Genomic DNA, 27,132 nt, shown 5'->3' on the forward strand with positions numbered 1-27,132 from the left:
AATAATTTGGATTTCTTCATCTGAATATATCTTTCTAAATGTGGCCTTAAAGCTAGTAACAACCTCTCCATCTCGATATGGTGCTACCCTCCTCAGCAATGAAAGTACCTCTTTGCTATAATACATTGGTGACAAAGCAAATGATAAGAGATCTAAGGGGGTGGTCATTTTGTTCCTGTTGTGACGTTTTCACACATCGCCTCATTGCAAATGGGGACCCCCTACTTTTTAGGCCTTCCCGGTCTTTTGGCTTTCGTTTTTGGGGTCTTTTTGCGACAGTCTCATCAATCTCTCTAAGCTTGTAAGTGAGTGGGTTCAATTTGATCAAGTTTGCTTTTTGTTTGAGCTAATTTGGCTAAGTTTGGGGCCTTTTTTCTTTGTTTTAGGGTTTTGGCCTTCAAACCTAGATTTTAGGGTTTTCTTTTAGGGTTTTGGAAAAACTGAACGTAGAATTGGAATCAGAATCCTTCGAAGAACCTCCCAGTTAAATTTGAGCGAAATCGGAGCAACTTGCTATTTTTAGAAAGTTCCTATTTTTTAGGGATTTTATTGCGTCAGGAAATGTCTTCATTTTGTCAAAAAACAAACTTACTATGAAAAGTTTCTATTTCTGGAAAGTCTATTTGTGGTAGGTCCTCGCAGGCAGACATTGAAGATTGAGCATTTCTGAAGATTCATCTAAATCCGAAAATTCAAAAGCAAGCAAGGTTGATCGAAATTTGGCTGTGTGGGAATCAGTCCAAGAATGGAAGGCGTCAAAAGCTCCTAAGGCATGGAAGAATTCTTCAAATTCCCTGAAGTGGCATCCTGAGTCTGAAAGCATCCAAATTGACTAAGTCTGGACAATGAAAGATCAAAATTCCTTCTTCACTGAGTTTTGGCGCCCAAGACATAATCAGAGCGCCAAAATAGAGTGCTCATGGAAAAGTCAAAGAATTGTGAAATCCAAGCCAAGGGGGAAATTGCGCCCAAACACAGGGAGGGGCGCCAGAATCAACAAGTCATGGAAAACACAATGAAGTCTAAGTTCCATCTCCAAGTTAATATTGCACCCAATGATGAATCCAGGCGCCAAATCCAAGGAGTTCTGGAAAATGAGCAAAAAGTGAATTCTATGACTTAGGCAAAGTTGCGCCCAAGCATGAGGAGGGGGCGCCAAATCCAAGAAGACATGGAAGATGAAAGGATAGTGAAATTCCAAGCCCAAGTCAAAATTGCGCCTAAGGTTGGAAGGGGGCGCCAAACTAGAAAAGGCATGGAGAAATCAAAACTTGTGAAATTCCTTGATGCATGAAGAATAGCGCCCAAGCAAGGAAGTTGGGCGCCAAAACTGGGGGTCCATGGAAAATAAGCAAAATGTTAAGTTTCCCCCCTTGGTGGAATCATCACCCAAATACAAGGAAGAGCGCCAAAATCAATTGGTCATGGAAAATACAGCCAAGTTAAAATTTCTTCCCAAAGTGTGTTTAGCGCCCTAGTAGGGGGGTCTGGCGCCAATGCTTGGTGGCTAGGGAAAGTTGAAAGTACGAAGAAATCCTTCACTAGAGCATTTTGGCGCCCAAGGGAGTAGAAGGGCGCTAGGAGAGTGGTGCCTTGGAAAACCTCAAATTTCATGAATTCTTCATCGAGTCAAAATTCCATCTATGCTAGAAGTAGGATTCCAAAATCACATGGCTAAGAATGAAATGATGAAATTCCACCACTCAGTGGATTCCACGCCCAAGGATAGAACTCTCCAAGGTAAAAGGGAAAACGAGGGTTAGGAATGGATAGAAAAGAAGAGATTTCCCCTCGAGAAATTTTTCGAAAAATCCATTTTTAGACATAAAATCTCATTAGAATTTAACTTTTTTTACAGCTCTAGATTCGTGAGAGAATTCTCTCTCTCTCTCCTGGACCCGGTTCCTAGATTTTAGGAAAGTTTCTAAAAAATAGGAGATGATGGAAAAGTGTTGAAAATCTCCTCCAAGGGGTGAAAAGGGGCTTCTCGCCAAGTGGCAGTCGGGTTAGCGCATGTTGAGTCAATGGAGCATCTTTTTGCATGCAGTCGTCACGTCCAGGAGATGATGGTGCATTTATGGTTTCATGATGACACATTCATTGTAGGAATATTTTGACCAAGTGGTGGATCAGTCAATGCATGTTAAATGCATGAAGAATGTTTTTGCATCCAGCCGCCATATTAATGATTTTATGACAGATTCTTGCCACATGTAGCTGTCTCATGTAGAATGATGGGCATTTATGTCTGCATGAAGAATATTCATGGTATTTGGGCAAATTTGATGTAATGGAGTGCATTTAATGCATGAGTGGATGCCATTTTGTTATTTTTTTAATTTATTGTATATGGGCTAAGTGGGCACTAACTGTTGATTCCCACCTTGTTGCATCTTGAGTGAGGAATCTTCCCGGGTGGAACCCTAATTAGGGTTTGCATGTAATCATGGCTTGAGGCCTATATAAAGGGGTGACCCCCTCATTTGTAAAGCAGGAGGGAGACTTGTATGAAATTGTTGCGATAAGTTTTGAGATAATAACAGTGAAACATTGTTCTTTGATTGTGTCCACTTAAGTTATTTTTTCAAAGCTTGCATGGTTTCACCTTCCTCACTTAGAGTAGAAGTAGTATAGTGCGTTGATTTCAATGGAAAATGTAATGGTGTTCGATGAATTTCCATGGTTAATACTTTTTGCATTTTGCTGATTGTAAGTTGCAATGTAAAGTTAGTTTGAGCCCCTGAATTTGTGTAAGTTCGATTGTGGATAGTTGTTTGGATTGTCGTTTTGGGTATTCAAATGCACTTTCTCGAAAGTCCTCTAACATCCCCAGAAGATTGCATCGGTTCTTGTGGAGTTGTAGTTGATCTTGGCGAAGCAGAGCTTGGTTTATCAGGAATTTGTCCACCAGAGCACTATCCATTGATATCACTGCCCTTAGGAGTAGATTTAGATCTTTCAAAAACATTTCCCCTTTATTTTCAGTTCATTCCAGTTCAGTTCGTTTGAAGCAGAAGCATCACATAATTGCCATATCCGATGATGAGGTTCCAACCACAACAAAGAATTGAAAGAACGATGCAAACGTAAGGCCCCTTGGATTACCTGCAATCACATCAGCCAACTGAGTCACGTCCGTAGCATAAAGGAACCTTGAAGTCGATTGTTTGAACTTCCTGTAATCTTAGCATGCAATCACATTTTGATCAAGAGAGAGTAAGGTGACCGTTGGTAACTTTATTCTGTGTTAGACGTAGTCATAAAAAACACGTCAAGAGTTCCAACGATCAATGATAATCTTTTGCACAATTTTGAAAAATGTTACCATTGGGTCATGTCCCTTGGCTTCTATTATTGCTCTTGTTTTCTCCAAGATGGAGTCCATGCCATTATAAATTTCACCCAAACATGAGCTATTAGTATCAACATACCTAATCATGCTCCTGATGGGCTCAGTGAAATTTAGAATGTATTCGACACGAGCCCACCACTCATCATTTAGGATCAATGCTTTTACTTTTTGGCCTCATTTTGTGCATGATTGCCTTCATACACTTGACAAGTTGTTTATGACCATAGAACTCAAGGCCTCATGCACCTTGTCAAGTTGTCTTAAGACGATTATGTGATGCAAATGATGTTTTGGGAATCTAATGTGGTATAAAAAAATACATGTCACATATCAACGATAAAAAATAACAATTAAAAAAATAAAAAATAAAATTTAAATTACCTACAACAACTCGAACTTGGAGGTCCTGAATATGGCTTGTGACATATGATGATTTGCCACAAACATTTGGATCTCCTAGCCTATGTGTAGATTTGTTTGACACACTCAATTTGTGTGCCAATATTTTGCAATATCAAATTGAGTGAGTGGACTCCACATGTTGTACAAAATATGTGACTATATGTAGTCTCCAACATAGACCCAACTGCCCTACAATTTTTAGCGTTGTTCGTATTGACTTGGGGCAATTTTTGAAGCCCCACCATTTCAATGGATTCCATGAGGATATTATCAATGAAACTTGCATCTTTTACTGATCCCTCACAATCCACTACCTTCAAAAACATTGCTCCTTTAAGGGACACTATAACATTGATCAATGGTCTATTTTTGCAATCTTTCCATCCATTAGAAATGGACATTGGTTCTAGGCCATGTATCCTTGATTACTCTCAATGATGTCTTTACTAAAGCTTTCTCCTTTGCTAATAAGGTAGTTCACACCTTTTCATACCCAAGACTAACATAACTAGGACATGCAGTGCAAAGGGTATTCACCATTTCCTGCCAATAAGGTGATATAACAATGTTGAAAGGAAGCCCATTGCCATAAATGCAATGAGCAATACTTTGATCTGCAATCTCTCTCACTTCAATTTTGAAGGCCTTGTCCAATGGGCCTCTTTTTTGCGAAACTGAAATATTCTCTTCTTTAGAGGATGGTGGCATTGGCATGAAAGGATGTGGGCCAGCTGGTTGTGAGAAGCCACTAGGAGGTTTTTGCAAGCTTCTCTTGGCAATAGGATGTGCAAGAGCCTTTGATCTATTTCTTGCCTTGTCGACATCCTCTTGCTCTTTAATATAAGCCAATATTTGTTCCTTTGGCAACCCTTTTTGTTTGCCTTATACGGTCTTTTATTCTTTGTAAAGGAATGGCACATAAGTGAGCTTTCGCTCAAAGATATGAACTCTTATAGTCTTTTCCACATTGGCTACAATGCCAAAGAAAACCCCGACATGTAGGAATTTGTTGAATCATTGTTGTATGTTGCCAAAGAGGTGACATTGCATCAAGTTTAAAAGAACTATCTTCATTTTGGGCAACCTAGCACTTCTAAACATTTTGTATGAACCTAAAATGAGAAACATTACAAACAATTGAGGAAAAAAAATCAGCACTATAACCCCTTATTGTGCATAAAAAGTTAAAAAAATAAAATTATAAACTTACGAAAAAAAACCTGAAAAATCCTAAAAAGTTTATTGAAAACTTAAAAAATAAAAAATTTACTTACCTTTTATGGTTAAATCTTCCTTGTGCAACAATTTATAACCTTTTGGTGTAGATCTAACTCCCCCATAGCTCTCATCTTTGAAATAAAATGAAACATCCTTTAAAATCCAACAATGACAGCTTGAAGGAAGAAAATGCTCTCCTTAGTGCTTTGTGTTTGTCAAATGAGTTGCAAACACCAAATAATGTTGTTTTAGGGTGAAATAATGCATTGAGGGGATTGCAAGAATAAAAAATGTTTTTTTTGTTATTGAAAAGTCAATGCCTCGGGCGTCTGAGACCTTGTGTTCACTTGAGTATGCTCAGGTTCAGCTCGGGTACACCCAAGGTACCACTGGCTGCCTGGGTTTCCTACGGTCTTTTAGTGGGCCCTCACAAAAGGACTCATAGAGTACTTAGGCACCTAGGTGGTACCCTCTGTACATTAATAGAATTTTTCCATCATCATCTTTAAGGACATTTTAGCTGCACTAATATTGAATTTCCTTTTATAGTTTCATCAACATTGAGCTTCATGCAATTCAGGAGGTTTCCACTAGACATCTTTAGGATTTTCTATCTTTTCTACACTACCCATTGTTAGGCATCTTAATCAACTTACTTGTTTTTGGAATTTTCTTATTTTCTTCATTGGACTATTTTTTTGAAGTATTGCATTTAGAATTTGCTCTCCTTCTTGAGATTGATTGTTTGATCTAAGCTTCCAGCACTTGATGAGTCTAATATTGAAGCCTCTATCATTGAGATTTCGTCTTCCCTTTAAATTCTTTCATTTCTTTCCTATATGTATTGGAAATGGAATCCTTTTACAGTCCATGATGCTAGGCAACCTAGTTTAGGTTGTTAACAAGTGGCTTATGGCATATGAGATTACCTCATATTCTGTCATGTCCCCAATGTTCTAGGTGACAATTAATTAATTTGATTTTTGTTAAGCTGTAAAACATAAATAAAATATTCAAATGACGACTTAATATTAATTAATTTAATTAAATAATAATAAAATAGAAAAATATTATTATAATGTCACTTTATTAAATCAATTTCTCCAATTATGATAAAAATTAAATTTGGCCTAAGCTTCTAGATGTTTCTTGGAGTTCTTTATAAGGAGGTTGGCTGAGAGGAGTAAGGTATGCTTATGGATTTGAGAAACGTTTTATGATTTCTAGGGACGAAAACCTTTAGAAGTTTGATAGAAGGGTTGGACGAATACCTAGCTCTTCCTAAGGGGTGGATTCGTGATGGAGTCTACATTTGGGCAAATTTGTGAAGACTCCATTGGAGCCAAATTTGTAAGGGTTTTGATACAAAATAATGGTATTTGCTTCTATTTCTTATTTGGAGAATAAGGTGATTACATTCTAAATATTTTATATTTCTGGGTATGCAAGTGAAAGGCTTATATTGCCCAAAGTTTGCTTCATATATTTTGTTGGAAATCTGTATTGGTGTCTATTTTATTAAATGATGAGACTTCAATTTGGGCGTAAGGGTTATATGAAGTGTATCTCTAATGTATGAAGCAGAGAAACGAATATCGCCTGGACTCGCCTGGACTCGGCGAGTCCGAGTGCGAGTCACCCTCGCCGAGTCCTGGGGACTCGGACTCGGACTCTGCCGAGTCCAGGAGCCAGACTCGCCAGACTCGCCGAGTTTGGCGAGTTTGGCCCAAACTCGCCAAACTCGGCGAGTCCCGTGCCTGGGACTCGGCCGGCGGCGAAGTCAATGAAAAGTTAAAAAAAAAACAATTTTAAATGGTTTTTTTGACTTGTTTTTTTTGTGTTATTTTTGTTTTATACCTAAAAGTGACTTTCATTTCATTCATTTGCAAAAATAGGAGGAGTAAAGTGAGATAAAAAGAATAACAAGGGTGCATTGAAGAAAAACCAGCAAGGAAGATTTCTTCAATTTCTTCAATTTTCTTCAAGAGTTCTAAGAGGTAACATTGTTTTTTTGAGATTTTTTTGTTTCTTATATGCAAAAATTCATTTTTCTATTCTTTTTTTTTTGAAAGTTTTACATTTTATTCCAAAATCTTTTCTATGTTACTATGTAGGCCCAGGGTTTGTAATTTTTTTTTTTTTTGAAGTATGGTTTGACAAACCCTACAATTTAAAAAAAATAAAATTGCAAACCCTACTTTAGCTTTTTTGAAAAAAATGTTCAATGAGAATGAAATTATGAATGCACAACACAGAATGAATGTCTTAATTTATTTTTGCATTTGTAATGTTTTATTGCAGCAACCTTCACATTCTTATTTGCCTCAAGTTTCACAAAACAATCATACAATGTCCTCTTCTAGACCTCCCATTAGAAAGGACCCTGCTTGGAAATATCATGAGGATTTTCCAGGGCAAAGAAAAGGGCAAACAAAGTGTATATTTTGCAAAACAATATTCCATGGAGGCATATATAGATTGAAATACCATATTGCTGGTGTGCGTGGGCATGATGCCGACCCATGCACAAAAGCAGTCACTGAGGCCGTACGTGATTGCTATGTAATGGTTGAAGAAATTGAAAGGAAAAGGAAAGAAAAAGAGGATCTCACAGTCATTGGGAGACATGCACCTTTAGGAACAGGGACACAATTAGGTTGTGTTGGAGGGCCTTCTTCCTTACCTTCATATCGTCCCACTCATTTTGCTACTACTCATGCTTCCGGTTCTGCTTCTATAAGTGCCAGTGCCAGTGCCTCTGCCCCTTCTCATGTTCCTAGCACTGGCAGTGGTAGTGGGAGTGTTAGCATTGGACCTAGGATTCGTAAATCTAGGTTGGATACCTTTTTTGCACCTCGCACTACTCCTGGGTCCCAACAGTCACTTGAGAACATGGGTTGGAACAAGGAGGTCCATGATGCTGCTAAAATGGCAGTTGGCAGATTTTGGATCTATGGCAGTATTCCATTCTTCACAGCCAGGTAAATGTTTTATGTTTGATTGTTTTAATTTTTATAATTTGATTGTTCGTATTAATTTTTGTTGTATATAGTTCATTATACATAGTACATATCTCATTAAAATTATTTGTGACAGGTCACCTTATTGGCAAGAAATGGTTGATGCCCTTACCATTTGTGGGGCGGGGTTCAAAGCCCCTTCTAAGTTTGATTTGAGGGGACCCATTTTGACTGAATTGTTGAATGATGTGAAGAAAGAATTGGGTGATCAACGCCAAATATGGAGCACTAAAGGTTGCACCATCATGACTGATGGTTGGACAGACAGGAGAAATAGAACTCTCCTTAATTTTCTTGTTTCTTCCGCAGGTGATTGATTAATTTTAGTTTCATTTAGGCATTAATTTTTTATTTTTCATTTAATGATTTATTGAATGATCATTGATCTTGCTTTATTTTTTTATTTCAGGGGGCACCGTTTTCATCAAGTCTATTGATACCTCCGCCCATTGCAAGAATGCCACCTACCTATGTGAGCAGATAGAGGAGGTGATTAATGAGGTGGGTGAAGAGAACGTGTTACAGGTGGTGACTGACAATGCACCAAATTATGTTGCTGCAGGTAAACTTTTGATTACAAACTAATTTTGTTTGCAAATTAATTTCTATTTTGTAACCTCATTAATTACAATGCAACAAATTATGTTGTTGCAGGCAGACTATTGATGGAGAGGCGCCCATCTATAGTTTGGACTCCATGTGCCGCCCATTGCATTGACCTCATGTTAGAGGATATTGGAAAACTTCCATGGGTCAAGACATGTGTAGAAAAGGCAAGAAATGTGTGCAAATTTGTATATAATCATTCATGGGTGTTGGCTCTTATGAGACAATACACAGAGCATAAGGAGTTAGCTCGTCCAGGAATCACAAGATTTGCCACAAACTTCATCACATTGCAGTCCATGCTTCGTTGTAAGATGGCCTTGAGACGTATGATTGTTGGTGAGGAGTGGTCTTCCTCATCCTATGCTGCCACCCCAGCAGGGAAAGATATGGCAGACTGCATTTTTGATGAGCGAGGCTTTTGGAGCCCTTGTGATGAGATAGTGAAGGTAATTTTTTTATAAATTCTACAATTTTTATTTAACTTTTTGTTTTATAACTTATTCATCATATTCTCTTATTTGCTCATGTTTTAAATTACACAATATTTTCAATTTTACAGTTTGTTAAGCCCTTGGTGGTTTTGTTGCGAGTTGCGGATGGAGAAAAGCCCGCAATGGGCTACATATATGAGGGCATGGATAGGGCGAAAGAGGGCATCAAATCTATCTATGCAGGAGATGAGAGCAAGTATGGTCCCATTTGGCAGATCATTGATAAGAGATGGCATCATCAGCTTCATAGGCCCATCCATGCAGCAGCCTATTATTTGAATCCGGCATTCCATTTTAGCCCTACTTTCAGGGCTGATGCGGAGGTCCTTGATGGGCTATACTCAGTCATGGAGAAGATGGCACCTGTTGGTTGTACTCAGACAGATCTTATGCGAGAGCTACAGTTGTTCTCAAATGCACAAGGGGAGACCTTTTCTCGTCCTATCGCCAAAGAAAGTAGGACAACTATGATGCCAGGTAAAAATAAATTGTAAGGCTTAATTTTAGTTTTATTGTATATTGTTAAATGAGTTTATGAGAGATTGATTTTATTTATTTTTCTCATTTCAAACTCAGATAATTGGTGGAGCTTTTTTGGCCCAACGACACCAAATCTTCAGAAGTTGGCCATTCGCATCTTGAGCCAACCATGCAGTGCATCTGGTTGTGAGCGCAATTGGAGTATGTTTGAGCACATACACTCCAAGAGGCGCAATAGATTATCCGTGGAGAAGATGAATGATCTTATCTTTGTTCACTACAACCTCCGCCTGAGAATGAGAAAGAATGCATTAGCTGACATCTCTCCTATCATTCTAGATGAGGTTGATCCTGAGGCAGAGTGGGCCATTGAGACAGATCCTGTGGCTGTCTTTAGTGATGATGACACTGATTGGATCGACCAGGTAGATATAGAGGCTGAGGCTGTAGCCATGGCAGAGGAGGAGCAGAGAGCACGAGCAGAGAGAGGAGATTCAGAGGCAGATGGTGATAGTGACACAGATGGTGACAGTGACACAGATGTTCCTGATGTTGGTGAGCATGGCGTGGTGTCACGAGGAGCGGCTATGGCTGCCCAATCATCTATGACCTACCTTAGACGCCTTCGTAGGGGGCCGGGGCCTTCATCGGAGCCAACGTCGGGGCCGGAGGGTGCAGACTCCTCTGCGCCATAGGCTTGTAGATGTATTTACCTTTGTTATTTGTATGGAACATTTGATGATGATCATATGATGACATGGATTTTTTATTCCATGAGTTTTGTAATATTGTATACATTTGACAATATTTATATATCTATGTTTGTTATTTCCTTCAGCTACAATTTGCGTTTATGCTTATGTGATAGATCATAGATGTATACTTGTGTATGTATTATGTAATGAAATGAGCCAAGTTTGATGATGTTATTGTGTCTTATTCAATAAAGGGTGCATGAAACAAGTTTTAAATCTTAAAAAATCTCTAAATTTTTTGAGTTTTTCACTTTCCCGAGTCCAGCTGAGTCTGGAGCCGAGTCTGATGCCGAGTCCCGAGTCCGAGTCCGATTTGGCCTTGCCGAGTCCGAGCCGAGTCCGAGTCCCGTTTCTTTGGTATGAAGGATGTCAATCCATGTCATATGCTGGTGATAATATTTCATTTTTGCATAGAGTCTTATTTAATGTTTTGGCTGCTCACTGCTAAGTTGGCAAGAAGAGATTATTGAAATTATTGACTGAAGGGCAATAAGCTATCGACATGAATATTAATACTGTTTGACATGGCGTGGACAGACGAAGATTCTAATATCTTCAAGGGAGGTAATTATATTGACCCAATGGGAGAAGTTACAGAAGGAACACAATGCACAGTGAGCAGAATCAGCTTCATCATATCCAACGATTGTATTTTTGCTATCAACGACTTTTCAAAAGGGTTGAAGTGTCAATTCATTTAAGGGTGGTCACAATCGCTACAAGCTATTACTTCGCTCAACTTGTGGAGTAGTAGCACCACTTCCAGGAGCTTATATTGGATAAGACCAGAAGATATCGGAAGACACCCTCATTGCAGAGTCAAGGCAGAAGTCGATATCCTTACCAGGTGCTCAGGCAATAGGTAGAAGAATCATTCGCACGGACTGGGAAAAGAGGTTTCTGTGCGTGACAGGAAGGATAAGGATCAGGGTTGCCTTTGCAGTTTGTCTCCGGCATCTGCAAAGTTAAAAAGTGAATCAATTTTGAAGAAACGAATCGGTCTGATCAAATACTGGTCTTCTCTCTAGCCTCATCAAGTTCTGTAGCATCAAATCGAAGAAGGGAATCAAGTCTGGTAACATTTTGAATACATGTGAGGATTGCATTCCGTGTGACATTGTAGTTGTTTTGAATGTAATATTTGGTCTTCTGTTTAATTCAATGGTTCTGTGTTGATTTCTGATAACTGAGAAAATAAATCAAATGATTCAAATTATGAAGTTGTTATGTCTGAGAAATATTAAGTCATATATATAATCTTTGGGGTTCAATAAGTGGTGTCAGAGCTATGCATCTTGCCAGTCTTAGGGTGATTGTTGAAGATGGATAAGAAGTTTATTGCTGGTACGGAAGATTGTGTTAAAATGATGCAAAAATTTGTGCAAACCAATTTGGAATATCAACAAAACTTAATCAAAGTGTTGCAACATTGGGACATGAGATGCTATATGGAAGAGGATTTGCCTCCATGTAATTTGCAGCCTACAAATGATCATGAGGAAGCCAAAAATAAGTCATCATGTGGGAATCCTAAAGAAGATGAAACCATGTTCACAAGTTCACTTCTGCTATATGAGATTGTGGATCGAGAAGAGTCAGATATTGTGCCCTTGAGTTTTCATGGTGATTACAAAATTTAAGAATATGCAATCATTAATCAGCCACTTGGAGATTTGGAGGAGAATACCTATATTTTGGCGCAACCTTCACATAAAGAGTTGGCTTGCAGATATGGGATTGGTGAGATCAATTTTGTGTCAGGTAACAATGAAGGACATGAGGAGTATATAGATTCCAGTTACATGCAAGGTATGACAACCCATGGTGAGATTGATTTCCCTTGTTTCATACATCTGATTACATCGGAGTACTTGTTAAGATCATATGAGGCATATTGTCTTAGAGAGCTGATTGTAGAGACTAAGAGATTGCCTAACAAGAAGATCCTACAATCTGATAATGTTTGGTTTGTCATGGATACTTCACCATGGAGTTGGTTGGAAGCAAAAAACATAACAGCTAATGAAGTGCAGGTATGGATCAGTTTTATGACCAGCTAAGGCAGCTAGGAGAACGTGTGGCTTTCAGCCGGACACACCTCATAGATCAGCACTTATGAAGAGGTAACCTACCTTGGAAGAAGATGCAATAAAGGACAACAAAGACACTTTGAAGAGGCATGAACACGATTCTGATTTTCTGAGTTTGACCAGCAGTCCTTTGTCAGCACATGAGCCTTGCATTGAGGACATCCAAGAGTGGATTGACAGGTATGAGGTAAAAGTTGAAAATTCAGACTACTCAGTCTGACTTTGTATCAGCAGTTGAAGAAAGGGATGATGAAAGGACTGATTTCCTGATTTGGAACAGCATTCCCTTACCTATGCAGAATCATGAGTTGGCAGCCCTTACATATGAAGACATCCATAATGCAGATTTGATTGTGACACCTACTTTTTTTGGGTATGCAGCTGTCCTAATGCTAGGACTTAAATCAAATGACATGGATACTTTAATGGTGGGTGGCTGTTCTACTTGGCTGGTTATAGCATCTTCGGAATTGTCATGGCTTACATTGGCTGGTCGGTTGTGTTGGAGTGTGGGATCATGATTACATTGTTGGCAATTAGCATGAGATGGATACTAAATCATTAAATGGTTTGGGAGATTGACATTATCTTAGGCCTGATTTTCAGTTGGTATGATGCTGGCCTGATTTATAACATCAGCGTTAGATGGACTGTTATGCTTCTCTATGCACATGTGAAGAGTACTTTTCACATCATTTGATAATCTACTAGTTTAGATGGAGGATTGTTAGTGTATCCATGGCAAGAGACATCTATCACTTTACATTCAGCTTGGATGGTTGATGGATTTGGGATCCAGGCATTGATGTGTTTTATGTATTGTTACATATGGATTTTGATGAGTTGCTTCACAATTTATGGCATAGGTGTATGTATATCAGAGTAGCACAGCTGAATTTGGGTAAGGCCAAGGATTGCATTGGCAAGTTTGCTGATGTCATTCAGAGGATCTTTCAGCTTGTGTCTAGGAGAGTTAAGAAGGTAGTACTTGCAGTCATGGTGCAGCATAGAGCTTTCAGTAGGTTTTCATACTGTCCTCCACGATTGGTTTGGGATCCTGGTATTTGCTTTCAGTTTGCAGGTACAGATGACAGTTTTTGATAGTGGACTGGTTAAGGGCAAGCAATCTTTGGGAACAGAGGATTGCCATTTTCCCAATTTTTAAGGTGACAATTAAAATGATTTTTATTAAGTTGTCAAAAAATAAATAAAATATTCAAATGATGACTTAATATTAATTAATTTAATTATATAGTAATAAAATAATAAAATATTATTATAATGTTATTTCATTTAGTAGAGTTTTCCAATTACGATAAAAATTAAAGTTGGTTTAAGCTTCTAGATGTTTCTTGGAGTTCTTTATAAGGAAGTGGGCTGGGTGGAGTAGGGTTTGCTTATGAATTTGATAAACGTTTTATGATTTCTGGGGACAAAAATCTTTAGAAGTTCGACAAAAGGGTTGGACGAAAACTTAGCTCTCCCTAAGGGGTGGATTCGTGATGTAGTCTACATCTAGTCAGATTTGTGAAGTCTCCATTGGAAGCAAATTTGCAAGGGTTTTGTTTCAGAAATAATGATATTTGCTTCTATTTCTTATTTGGAGAATAAGGTGATTATATTCTGAATTTTTTATATTTCTGGGTATCTAAGTGAAAGGTTTATATTGCTTAAAGTCTGCTTCATATATTTTGTTAGAAATCTATATTGGTCTCTATTTTATTAACTGGTGAGACTTCAATTTGGGCATAAGGGTTATACCGTTATATGAAGTCTATCTTTAATATTTGAAGGATGTCGATCCGTATCATATGCTGGTGATAATAATTTCTGGATGGTCTTATTTAATATTTTGGCCATTTACCCCTAAGTCTGAAGAAGAGATTATTAAAATTATTGATTGAAGGTCAATAAGCTATCGCCATGAATATTGGTACTGTTTGACATGGTGGGAAAGGACAGATTCTAATATCTTCATGGGAGGTAATTATATTGAACCATTGGGAGAAGTTATAGAAGGAACACAACACCAGTGAGAAGAATCAGCTTCATCATATCCAATGATTGTAGTTCTTCTATCAGCAACTTTTCAAAAGGGTTGAAGTGTCAATTCATTTAAGGGTGGTCACAATTGGTGCAAGCTATTACTTTGCTTAACTTGTGGTGTAGCAGCACCACTTCCAAGCGCTTATATTGGATGAGACTAAAAGATATCAAGAGACATCCTCATCGCAAAGTCAAGGTAGAAGTCGATATCCTTACTAGTTGTTTAGGTGATAGGTGGAAGAATCATTCACACAGATTGGGGAAAGAGGTTTCTGTGAGGGTTAGGGATTGGGGTTTGTCATGTCCCCTAACAAATGATTGAATAATGCATTAAAAATATTAATTATATTATATAAATCCTCCCATTCGTTTATATAAATAATTAATATTCACTTGCATTATGATTAAAAGACATTATCTTATATCTTTCTGATTAGTACCGTAAATGGTGTTAACTATTACGGGATTTCTAACTACTTGATGCAATAAAAGGATGGATGGGAGCCGAGATAAAACACAGTGGAGGTTATGAAATAGAACTTGTTGGAGGAAGCATTTGATAGTCTGCGAGACATCAAATATATTAAACTAATCCTTTCACCAGCCTACGACTGGCCTATTGGAATTTTGAGACATTGTGACTCGGGTTGAAACCTTACAAAGAAGCTTGTTGCAAGTCTGGTTCGCTCTTCAGATTTTCGGCGAGAAGGATCACGACATAGGTGCAGTGCCGCAATTATTAGGAATCTGAACGTAAGAGCATCGTTGTTACACGGAACTCCCATCGAGGATATCGGGCACAAGCAACTAGTAAGTAAGATTGCCATCAACAATACCAGTGAGGCGGATGTTGGAGGAGAGACACGCAGGAAGATCGCCAACGCTATTCCTTCCTTCGTGTGCGGGAACGGTGTAAGGTTCCTTTCATTTCCGGGAGACCCGATATCGGGTGTGACGTGTTTAACAATCCTCTTTGTTCGCATGGAATCAACAGTCCCGGACGTGTCCTTGCAGAACTAATAAATCTTCGAAAGCATTGCGTAGATGGAGCAAACATGATTCACTGGGAATGCATAGTGGGAGCCGTAAAAGAGAGTTAATGCGTAAAAGGTACACCGTGGAGCAGATTGCATATCGTATTCGACCAGAGAGTCATCTATAGTTATAGAGAGTTCATGGGGAATATATGGAGGCTGTCCAAGTAGTCAACAGTCACGGGAGTAGCGCAAACAGCCACAACAATTAGCAAGTGCACCATAAAATTCTCAATTGTATGTTATTTAATGACAGTCGGAAAATACTATAAAAGTTCATTCTGGAATGTCAGAAGCTATATTATTCCTAGGCAATCTGTTAAATTCTATGAAAGTTAATTCTGGAAAGAGAAGTGATTTGTTAAAGTCCTAGGCAATTGTTAAATTGAATAAAACACTTTAGGCAATCTGGGCAATACATATATACACGATTAGTCCTATTAGGGAATTTTACAGTGGTATCAGAGCTTTGAATCATGCCAGCCTGTAGGGTAGTTTTAGGAAAACTTAATGCACAGTTGAGTATGCACCAGGGAAATTATAATTTCCGAAGTACTAGGGCCGGTCAAAACAGATTTCCAAACTCTCCTTTAGCACAGAATAGTTCATCTATTCCGTTTGAAATTGAGGATAGCCACATAGAATTGACGAGGAATTTATCTTTGAAACCAACATGGGAGACCCAGATAACAATAGGGATCTATTGGCTGCACTAATTAGAAGTCAGCAAGATATGCAAGATAACGTTAATAGAATGACCAACTTGATGACCTAGTTTATGGCCAATGATATAAATCAGCACCAAAATAATGGAAGATAGAATAATCAACATCAAAATAATGGAGGAAACAATGGGGGTAGAGATGGACAATCAGTAAATAATCAGCCAAAAAGAACAGGAACATCTAGACCATTTATGCCTACATTTACTGCTAGAAACCAGCCACCTGAAAATGAACCTACAATAAGAGAAATACAGGAAGAAATACATCAGGACTGGTTAGGTTCTAGTGAAGAATTCAGATCATCAATGACATTTAAAGAATATTTAGATGTCAGAATGAAACATAGGCCAAGAGGACAGTGAGGAAATAACAGTGAATTACAAAGAAAAATTGGGAAAATGTCCATTCCTTATTTTGATGGTTCAGGTAAGACAACTACTCGGGCTTGGGTGCAAAAATTAGATACATACTTCCAATTAAATCCTATGTTGGAAGAAGGGGCAATTAAATATGCTGCGTTACATCTTGACGGTGTAGCACATGAATGGTGGCATCATGGACAAATAACCTTGGGTCATAATTTGATAGGCACTTATGTTGAGTTCACTGAGAAGCTTATTGAAAGGTTTGATTCTAAAGATCTCGAATTACATCTTAAGGATTTGACTCAGCTTAAGCAAACTGGAACTGTTGAACAATATATTTCTGAATTTGAAAACTTGGCTGTCTTAGTTACTGGAATTTCAGAAAGACATAAGATTGTGATATTTATAGATGGATTGTCTGATTCCCTCAAAGGGTGGGTTAAATCCTTAAACCCCCTTACTCTACAAACAACTGTCAAAAGAGCAAGAGAATTAGAACCATCTTCAAAAGGAAAACTTTTTAACAAAGGACCACCTCCTAAACTGGAAAAGGACAAACAACCTTTCAACAAAGATAATTTCTCTAAAAACAGGCTAGATAAAGAGGAAAGAGAAGAGCTTAGAAGGAAAAAACTATGTTTCAGCTATAGGGAAGCATGGCAGCCTGGACACAGTTGTTTAGGGAAGGGAAAAATTCATTATATTGAGGTTATGTCTGACAGTGAGGATGAAGAGAATGTTGATCCTAACATAGAACGAGCACCTCAGAATACTGAGTCAGAAACAGGTACCAAACAAGGAGGAGTAATAGCATCCATGATAGGAACCCCACATTATAATATTTTCAGAGTTAGAGGAGTTTTGAATGGACGTGTAATTGTTATGCTTGATAGTGGTTCTACTCATAATTTTATAGATGCAGCACTTGTGGAAAAACGTGGTTTGCAGATTGAAAAACATGAGGGATTTGATGTTAGAGTAGCAGGTGGAACTAATTTGTCTAGCACTCATAAAGTTCCTAAATTGAATATTACTCTTGGCAATTACACTGCTACTGATGATTTCTATGTGATTGATTTGGCTGACACTAATGTTGTCTTGGGCATACAGTGGATGGAAACATTAGATGAATATACACAGAGCTTTAAAAGAATGGAGTTCTCTTTTAAAATTGATTATAAGAAGGTAGTCCTTTGTGGTATGTCTAGCAGTCACCCTAGGATCATCAGTGCAAAAAGAATGGAAGCTATTTTCAGACATGGAGATGTGGCATGGTCAACACAATGTTTAATCCCCAACAAGGTATCAGGTTTTGAATCTAAATCTTATCAAGTTGATTTGTTAACAGTATTAGATTCACATCATTTGTTTTTTAATGATATTCCTCCAGGATTCCCACCTGATAGAGGTTTTGAACATACTATTGAACTAGAAGAAGGTGTTAAACTAGTGATTACTACTCCTTATCGACACCCTAAAACATTCAAGGATGAAATAGAAAAGGCAATTAAGGAGTTATTGGATATGGGACATATCAGACCTAGTTCTAGTCCTTTTGCTTCATCTGTAGTGTTGGTCAAAAAGAAGGATGGAACTCTTCGAATGTGTATTGATTATAGAGCTCTTAACAAGAAAACAATAAAAAACAGAGGTCCAATTCCTCGAATTGATGAATTGTTAGATGAATTGCATGGTGCTATTTATTTTTCTAAAATTGATTTGAGATCAGGGTATCATTAGATTAAGTTAAGAGAACAAGACATTCATAAAACTGCTTTCCGCTGTCATTATGGTCATTATGAATTCTTGGTTATGTTGTTTGGTCTAACAAATGCTCCAGCAACAGTTCAGTCCTGTATGAATCATATTTTTAACAAACAATTAAGGAAATTTTTGCTCGTATTCTTTGATGATATATTGATTTATAGCAAAACTTGGGAAGAGCATTTGAAACATATTGATATAATCTTTTGTATTATGGAATCACAATTACTGTATGCAAAGGCGTCTAAATGTGAATTCGAAATGACTGAAATTTTGTATTTAGGGCATATGATCAGTGCAACAGGGGTACAGGTTCATCAAGAAAAGATAAGAGCCATTTTGGATTGGCCACCACCATGAAACCTTACAGAATTAAGGGGATTCTTTGGTTTATGCAGTTATTACAGGAGATTTGTCAAAGGTTTTTCACAGCTTGGGGCACCCTTGACAGATCTTACCAAAAAGGGGGCATTCAGTTGGACGGAGGAAGTTCAACAGGTATTTGAGAAACTTAAAGAGGTAATGAGTTCTTGTCCAGTACTTGCTTTTCCAGATTTTAATCAGCCTTTTGTGTTGGAATGTGATGCTTCTGGTGATGGAATAGGGGATGTTTTAATGCAAAACAAACATCCTATAGTTTATGAAAGCAAGAAACTTAATAAACTTGAGAAATTATATTCTCTCTATGATAAAGAAATGTTGGCAATCATGCATGCTTTGACAAAATTTAGACAGTATTCGGTTGGTAGCAGATTTGTGGTGAAAACTGACCATAACAGTCTGGGATATTTCTTGGGACAAAAAGATTTAAATGACAGGCAACAGAAGTGGATCAGTAAAATTCAAGCTTATGACTTTGAGATTGAATATGTAAGAGGTAAAAATAATGTTGTTGCTAATGCTTTATCTAGAAGGCCTGGAATCAATGCGTTATCTGTCGTAACAGCTGATTGGAAATCTTTATTACTGGTCGAGTATTCAAAGGATTCTTTTGCATGTGATTTGATAGGTGGTGATATACAAGATGATAAATATAAAGTTGTTAATGATGTTATTTATTACAAGGGCAGGGTTTATTTAACTCCAGGATCGAAGTTAAAAGAATTTTTTTTCCAATCTATGCATGATATTCCTCTAGCAGGGCATCCTAGATACTTCAAAACGTATCGTCAGATAAGAGAAAGGTTCACTTGGAAAGGCTTAAAAAACGATGTCCTACGCTATGTCAAGGAATGCACCACCTGCTAGCAAAATAAAGCAGAACAAACATATCCTGCCGGTTTAATACAACCACTACCTATACCAGATCAGAAATGGGAAAGTATATCCATGGATTTCATCACAGGTTTACCGAAATCCCAAGGTAAAGATTGTATATTTGTTGTGGTTGATAGATTAACTAAATTTGCACACTTCTTTTCTATCACTACAGAATTTTCAGCAGTTCAGATTGCAGAGTTATTCTTCAGAGAGGTTTTCCGATTGCATGGTTTACCAAAGACTATAATTAGTGATAGAGATAGCAGATTTTTGAGCATATTTTGGGGAGAACTTTTCAGATTGACAGGTACAGAGTTGAATCATAGCACCAGTTATCATCCACAAACCAATGGACAGACGGAAATAGTGAACAAATGGATTGAAGGTTATCTTCGTAATTATGTGGCCGGTCATCAGAAGGGTTGGGTTCGTTGGTTATATTTGGGTGAATATTGTTCTAATACTACCTTTCATATGTCAATTGGCATGTCTCCTTTCAAAGCATTATATGGCTATGATGTACTCTCTTTTCTTGACCTTGCTTTTGAACAGAGCAATGTACCTAGAACTCATGATTGGCTTCAAGAAAGTCAAGACATTTTGTCAGCTCTTAAGGAGAAGTTGCAATGTGCTTAGAATCAACAAAAAATCTATGCAGATATAAAGCGAGTTGAACGTCATTTCGAAGTGGGAGATTTGGTATTTCTCAAGTTGCAACCCTATCGGCAATCTTCTCTCAAACGTAGTGGATCTGAAAAACTAAAGCCTCGGTTTTATGGTCCCTATCAGATAGTACGGAAGGTTGGTACAGTCGCATATGAACTTGAATTGCCGGTAGATAGCAAAATACATAATGTATTTCATGTATCTTGTCTCAAGAAAGCTCTGGGACAGCAGGTGTCAGTGTCCGAGGTTTTACCTCCTTTGAATGATGAAGGGAAGCTTGAAATGATACCAGAAGTAATTTTGGAAACACGGGACAGGCAACTGTGAAATAGAACTATCTGGGAATTTTTGATCAAATGGAAAAATCTGCCTCATGATGATGCCACTTGGGAAAATGAAAGAGTTTTGGAGTTGCTTGAGGGCAAGCAACAAGGGGCAAGGGAGATGATTGTCATGTCCCCTAACAAATGATTGAATAATGTATTAAAAATATTAATAATATTATATAAATCCTCCCATTCGTTTATATAAATAATTAATATTCACTTGCATTATGATTAAAAGACATTATCTTATATCTTTCTGATTAGTACCGTAAATGGTGTTAACTATTACGGGATTTCTAACTACTTGATGCAATAAAAGGATGGATGGGAGCTGAGATAAAACACAGCGGAGGTTATGAAATAGAACTTGTTGGAGGAAGCATTTGATAGTCTGTGAGACATCAAATATATTGAACTAATCCTTTCACCAGCTTGCGACTGGCCTATTGGAATTTTGAGACATTGTGACTTGGGTTGAAACCTTACGGAGAAGTTTGTTGCAAGTTTGGTTCGCTCTTCAGATTTTCGGCGAGAAGGATCACGACATAGGTGCAGTGCCGCAATTACTAGGAACCTGAACGTAAGAGCATCGTTGTTACATGGAACTCCCATTGAGGATATCGGGCACAAGCAACTAGTAAGTAAGATTGCCATCAACAATACCAGTGAGGCGGATGTTGGAGGAGAGACACGCAGGAAGATCGCCAACGCTATTCCTTCCTTCGTGTGCGGGAACGGTGTAAGGTTCCTTTCATTTCCAGGAGACCCGATATCGGGTGTGATGTGTTTAACAGTCCTCTCTGTTTGCATGGAATCAACAATCCCAGACGTGTCCCTGCAGAACTAATAAATCTTCGAAAGCATTGCGTATATGGAGCAAACACGATTCACTGGGAATGCATAGTAGGAGCCGTAAAAGAGAGTTAATGCGTAAAAGGTACACCGTGGAGCAGATTGCATATCGTATTCAACCAGAGAGTCATCTACAATTACAGAGAGTTCATAGGGAATATATGGAGGCTGTCCAAGTAGTCAGCAGTCACGGGAGTAGCGCAAACAGCCACAACAATTAGCAGGTGCACCATAAAATTCTCAATTGTATGTTATTTAATGACAGTCGGAAAATACTATAAAAGTCCATTTTGGAATGTCAGAAGCTATATTATTCCTAGGCAATCTGTTAAATTCTATGAAAGTTAATTCTGGAAAGAGAAGTGATGTATTAAAGTCCTAGGCAATTATTAAATTGAATAAAACACTTTAGGCAATCTGGGCAATACATATATACACGAGTAGTCCTAGTAGGGAATTTTACAGGGTTGCCTTCCTTTGTAGTTTGTCTCTGACATTTGTAAAGTAATAAAATGAATCGATTTAGAAGAATCCTATCATTCTGATCAAATACTGATCTTTTCTTGAGCCTAATCAAGTTCTGTAGCATCAAATCGGAAGAGGGAATCTAGTCAGGTAACATTTTGAATATATGTGAGGATTGCATTTCATGTGACATTGTAGTTGTTCTGAATGTAATATTTGGTCTTCTGTTTAATTCAATGGTTTTGTGTTGATTTCTGGTAATTGAGAAAATAAATCAAATGATTCAAATTATGAAGTTCCTATGTCTGAGAAATATTAAGTCATATATATTTTTCTGGGTTAAATAAGTGTTCTATGAGTCAACACATTTCAGCTATTCATGAAGGAGACACCTCCTTAGGGTGCTTAAACAAGGCATACATACCCTACTCCTATAGGATTCAAACGTGTGACCTTTGCTTCAAAAGCACAAGTTCTTCCCTGTTATAGTGGGCAAATTTTTTGCTACATGGCCCTCTAAATCTCATTCTAGATCCTTCATTCTCGTCTCAATAAATGTAGGTTGGTATAAAAAAAATATCATGCAAAACTGAAAATATTAGTTAAATGGGTTGCTCTTTCAAGAAGAAATACAAAACAAATGTAAAGAATATTTCACTATCAAATGTAACCCAAAATCACAACTCATATGGAATAACGTAGAATAGTCAAATAAATATCAACAAAACATGGGTTAAAAAAGATATCTTAAGATTAGTGGTCCAAAATAATTAATAATATTTTTTGTGGAACATTTTTTTTATTTTTAATTTTCATAGTTTAGGCTACTAATTAGGTTCTTATTGATTTTTTTCTGTTGTCTCCCTTTAACTATGTTTCATTTTTATTCTTCTAAGAGGAATATGACTTACACAAATAGCATAATTGGTGGCAAAGCTAAGGACCCTTGTTAGAAACATGGGACACTAGTCAACATCATGCAAAAAATGTGGGCTAAACAATCCAAAATCTCTATTTTTCCTGGCTTTATAAGAATTGTGTTTTGCCTTTAAAAAATATGAAAGTGATGTGCACTATGAGATTCTATGTTGTTTTGAAGGTCTTCATTTAATTCTTGTGGTAGGGGCCTCATGCCTTGACCTTGCCATGTATCATGATAGAAAATGCATCTAGGGTGCTACCTCCAAATCTTGTGTGGGTGTTGCACCTTAACCTTGTTGGAGGTGTTGCCCCCAAACCTCCACTAAATGCATTGGATGCATCTTGTTGTATTTTGCATAAAAATTTTCTGCAAATTTTTTGTTTTTTCTAAGAAAAATTATATTTAAAAAAAATAAGTGTTTTTAAAGTTGTTGAGTTTTGTCAAGTAGTCTCCAAGTTGGAAAATTCTGGCTTGCTAGGCACTTTGAGTCCAAGTCTATGAACTATGGGTGAAAGCACTCCTTGCAACTTATGACACGGGGCAAGGTTTTGGGAGCCCGAAGCGGGTCTAGGTCCGATCCCAGTTTTTCTTAGGGCACGGCCTCGACGCATGGTTCAAAATTCGGTAGTCTTTGGGCACAATTTCAAAAAAGCTGTAATGTAATTGTGTGTTTTTCCTTTGGACTAAGATGGTGTATGAAACCTTATTGTCTTGCCTCTATTAGTGACAAATTCTATGCTTGTGATTGAATAGAAAGCTTCGACTTTCCAATTAAGTTTATTTTTGAAGTTTTGTTTTTATTCTAAGTTGCCAATACAGGTATGGGTACAAGAACATGTATGTGGGCATAGGCAATTTTTTTTTTGCCCTCAGGTAGTGTTGATGTGTGTTTTATGCACAATTGAACACAAAATAAAGTATTGAATACTCTATCCTCTCCTGAACAAAGACTTCTCAAATGCTGAACATGAAAAGGATCACATGAGATGACTCCAAGGTTTACAATGTCAGGTCTTGACGTGTTGGATAGCTTCAACTGTTTGATGTAATTTGCTGCCTCTCCAAGGGGACTTGCATATTCGTTTTGGGAGATGAAACCTGTCAATCACAAGGAATGCTGTTTTATGAAAGATGTTGCAATGGAGTCCTTTCCTACTATTACTAATGATCTTTGATAGAAAGTAAAAAGGAGGTAAGGTTTAGGAATGCTAAACTAACGCTAAGAATGCAAGAGTGATGGACAATCCCAAGTGACCTTGACTAAGCTTTTCTTTGACATGCCATGAACATCTCCACAAGGCTAGTGCAATCTTATAGGGATATCTGATAATGTTCAAATCACTACCACAAGCATAGATACCTTCAAGGTGAAGCATATCAATGAGAAAATAGTAATTGAAGTTTAAGCTTGGCTAAAAATAGGTTCAGCTAACTACACAAGATACTTCACCATCGACGAAAAACTAGTAGTATGAACAATAGGAGCTTCACTATCAATCATGCACATGCATCTTTCATTCATCTAAATACTTAAGAAATTTTCTTTCTTTATCTCTTTTTTGTCTTTTCAAATATTAAGTTCTCTCATAAAAAGATTAAGAAACAAGCAAATACTCCAAAACAAGTTACCAACACTTCAATGATTTTATTAATTTTGGCAGCATCTAAGCAACAATTCTTCAAAACTCTTCTAATCGATCCTTTACAAATGAAATGAGTGGGGCTTATATAGTGCTCCCAAATACAAGGAATGGCCAAGATTAAATCAGTATCAAGGGCCAAGATCTTGCCACCTAAACCCTAATTAGGGTTTGTTACAACAAAACCTAATCTTATTGCAAATTATTAAATACTAGCCAATGGGAATGTGACATCCATTTGGCACAAACATCAAGGAAAAATCCTCCAATAAGAAAAATGATGCCACAGTGATCACAACAAACTATCTTCTAGAAGTTTGTTTTACTTATCCTTTTCTTTTGTTGCAAATTTAACAAATTTGGACACCATGAATTCAACTTTGATAATTGGAGCAGCAGGCACATTCTTTAGTTGATCTTCCATGAAGCTTGCCTCATCTAAGGCAGAGGCAAATGTTTTCTCCCATCCTGGCCCAAAGTCTCTAGTCTTGCTGGCGAGTACCATGAATGAGTGTATGTCTTCCAACTGCTTCTCTGAAGGTAATCCGATTGTGTTCCGAAGAATATGATCTTTACTCTCTTGATCATCTCATTGATATCTATGTGGATTCCTTCATTCATCCCCTTTTTAAGTATGATTTAGGCTACCTCCACTATCTTGTCATGTATCAAATTTATTGCATTGTCCAATTGATTGCAACCGCTGTTGATATCTTCAAAGATAACATTCCTAATTTGAAGCAAGTTACATCACTGATGGAAATCAGACAACTGTCCATCTTTCAACACTCCACCATTTACCAAAGTCTGCCTAGGTAGAGATTCTTCATTGCTTGTAGTCTCGGCATGGTAAAATCTCCAGTGAAATGAAAGTATCATAGGTGGCCATGAGGATTTGAGTTCTCTCAAGAACACTTGTGACTTTATCAAATATCCTTACTAGCTCCTTCACAAATGCATTCAGCTTCTTGAAAGTCTTGCTTATCCAACTCTCCTTCAGGTGAGCTGAAGTTCTCATCTTTTCTAAATTGTCAACTGAGTCTGAAGGAAGTAGTGGCGGTGGCGTGCTTAAAGGATCATGTTGCCTTAGTGTTTCCTTGAACTGCTGCAAGTAACTTCTCAACGCACTCACTTCTTTCTCTAGTTTCTTGTTCTTCTCTACTTCCAGCTTCAACATATCATGGGCTTGCTCTTGTATGAGGGACTGTGGAACTTATTCATGTCAATTTGTCCGAGATTGGTGTCTCCTACATTGCTGCAAAATGACGTGATCTTGGTTTCAAGCATCACTCCTCTTGAGTTTTCCTTGATAAGAGTTTGCCTTGAGACCGCACCTGCCTTCGGGGCTGCCATGTTCTACTTGTAAGAGGCGTCTAAGTTAGGGTCGTGATATGATTTCAATGTCTACAATATCTAAGAAGCATCTAGGCCAGTAATTTCTTCTTAAGAGCATATATGATCATTGAAATCTTGATGGATTACTAAAACCCTAGGCGTGGATACAAACCCTTAACTTGAAAATATTCATCTAATCAAATGAATCGTGTGTTAAGCATGCTAGATGATCAAAAAGTGTGATGAAAGAAGCATCTCTTGACTGAAACCTCTTAAAAACAATGAACTTGAAGGTTTACCAGCCCTCTATTAAGGTCTGATTTCGATAAAAATGATCAAGTATAACCTGATTCAAACCTGCAAACAAGCTCTAAACTGACTGGTAATTTCCAAATCATCTCTAATTTGGCCAAATTTGCCCTTATATAATGCGCTTTTGCTGTGATAGCAATGTCAAATGTTGATGTTTGTCTGATTATTGATGCAAAATTGCTGATCTTGTGTGTTGATCGCTGTTCTTGTTGTTGAATTCGCTGAGCTGAAGGTTTTGATCACTGATATTAGGATGGCAAATTCGCTGATTGTAAATGGAACTCGCTGTCTTTGAATGGCAATTCACTTGGCGAATAGGAGATTCACTAATTGTTGAATGGAATTCGCCTTGTTTTGATGGAGTTCACTGATCTTTGAAAGAATTCACCTCATCAATATCGCTGCTTCTTGATGGTGTAATATTGCTGCATATGAAGGATGAAGTCATGGATTGATCAAATGGAATGATCAATCCAATCCTTTATAGGGGTGTCCTTTCATTGCATTAGGCCGACTTGGTGTTTCTATTAAATGTTTTGCAATTGAGATAGTTAAGACAAAGTCGACTTACATCATCATTTAAATTTGAATTAAAACGGTCATTTCCTTCCTTGGTGGGGCCCTCTAAGAATAAGCGCTCAAAACATACCTCATTGCTGACTTGGATAAGTCTACAAAAGTTCAGACTTCCATGGGGTCATTGATTGAGTCTCCCAACTTGTTGACAATTTTCCTTAATCTTCATTTCATGCTTAATGCCTTGGATTGATCTTCTTTTCATCATTTGCTTGATCTTTAACTTAATTATTTTCTTTCATCCTTGGGCGGGGATTTCCACCTAGCACTGATTGAGCTTCAAATGAGGTCGTGGATTAGATAGGGCACTGACTGAGGAAGGTCGGGCTCTTGGTAGGGCACTGACTGTGTTCAAAAGTTGCTAGCCTTGCTTAATCATCCCAACTTCATCAAATATCAAACATTGATCTTCAATCATGTTTGTCTC

At 37.7% G+C, this 27,132-nt stretch overlaps 3 protein-coding genes across 6 annotated transcripts in view; all 3 read left to right on the forward strand.

Annotated features, from left to right (window-relative positions):
* Positions 1-27,132, forward strand: part of LOC131075007 (glycerol-3-phosphate acyltransferase 9) — a 211,544-nt gene that overhangs the window by 164,820 nt on the left and 19,592 nt on the right. The gene's annotated exons all lie outside the window — the stretch shown is intronic.
* Positions 6,568-8,330, forward strand: LOC131066903 (uncharacterized). Of its 2 annotated transcripts, XM_058001789.2 has the most exons (3): positions 6,568-6,969; positions 7,274-7,953; positions 8,069-8,330. In XM_058001789.2, the coding sequence occupies exons 2-3, from the start codon at positions 7,322-7,324 to the stop codon at positions 8,307-8,309; spliced, it is 873 nt and encodes a 290-aa protein (XP_057857772.2). In that variant the 5' UTR covers positions 6,568-6,969; positions 7,274-7,321; the 3' UTR covers positions 8,310-8,330. The 2 variants fall into 2 exon arrangements, with proteins under 2 accessions (XP_057857772.2, XP_057857771.2); XM_058001788.2 differs by lacking the exon at positions 6,568-6,969 and having other exon boundaries at positions 7,160-7,953.
* LOC131859804 (uncharacterized) lies at positions 8,615-10,356 on the forward strand. The gene is made up of 3 exons (XM_059213889.1): positions 8,615-9,047; positions 9,161-9,569; positions 9,669-10,356. Exons 1-3 carry the CDS (start codon positions 8,658-8,660, stop codon positions 10,265-10,267), a joined length of 1,398 nt encoding a protein of 465 aa, XP_059069872.1. The 5' UTR covers positions 8,615-8,657; the 3' UTR covers positions 10,268-10,356.

This window comes from Cryptomeria japonica, chromosome 11, assembly GCF_030272615.1.
Source record: "Cryptomeria japonica chromosome 11, Sugi_1.0, whole genome shotgun sequence".
NCBI classification, from domain to species: Eukaryota; Viridiplantae; Streptophyta; class Pinopsida; order Cupressales; family Cupressaceae; genus Cryptomeria; species Cryptomeria japonica.

What these genes read in the sequence shown, in the direction of transcription:
- LOC131066903 (XM_058001788.2), top strand. Translation starts at nt 7,190, where the DNA reads ATGTTCAATGAGAATGAAATTATGAATGCACAACACAGAATGAATGTC. An exon ending in ATTCCATTCTTCACAGCCAG is followed by an intron (nt 7,954 to 8,068) that starts GTAAATGTTTTA and finishes TATTTGTGACAG; the next exon opens with GTCACCTTATTGGCAAGAAA.
- LOC131859804 (XM_059213889.1), top strand. Translation starts at nt 8,658, where the DNA reads ATGGAGAGGCGCCCATCTATAGTTTGGACTCCATGTGCCGCCCATTGC. An exon ending in CTTGTGATGAGATAGTGAAG is followed by an intron (nt 9,048 to 9,160) that starts GTAATTTTTTTA and finishes TCAATTTTACAG; the next exon opens with TTTGTTAAGCCCTTGGTGGT. An exon ending in TAGGACAACTATGATGCCAG is followed by an intron (nt 9,570 to 9,668) that starts GTAAAAATAAAT and finishes TTTCAAACTCAG; the next exon opens with ATAATTGGTGGAGCTTTTTT.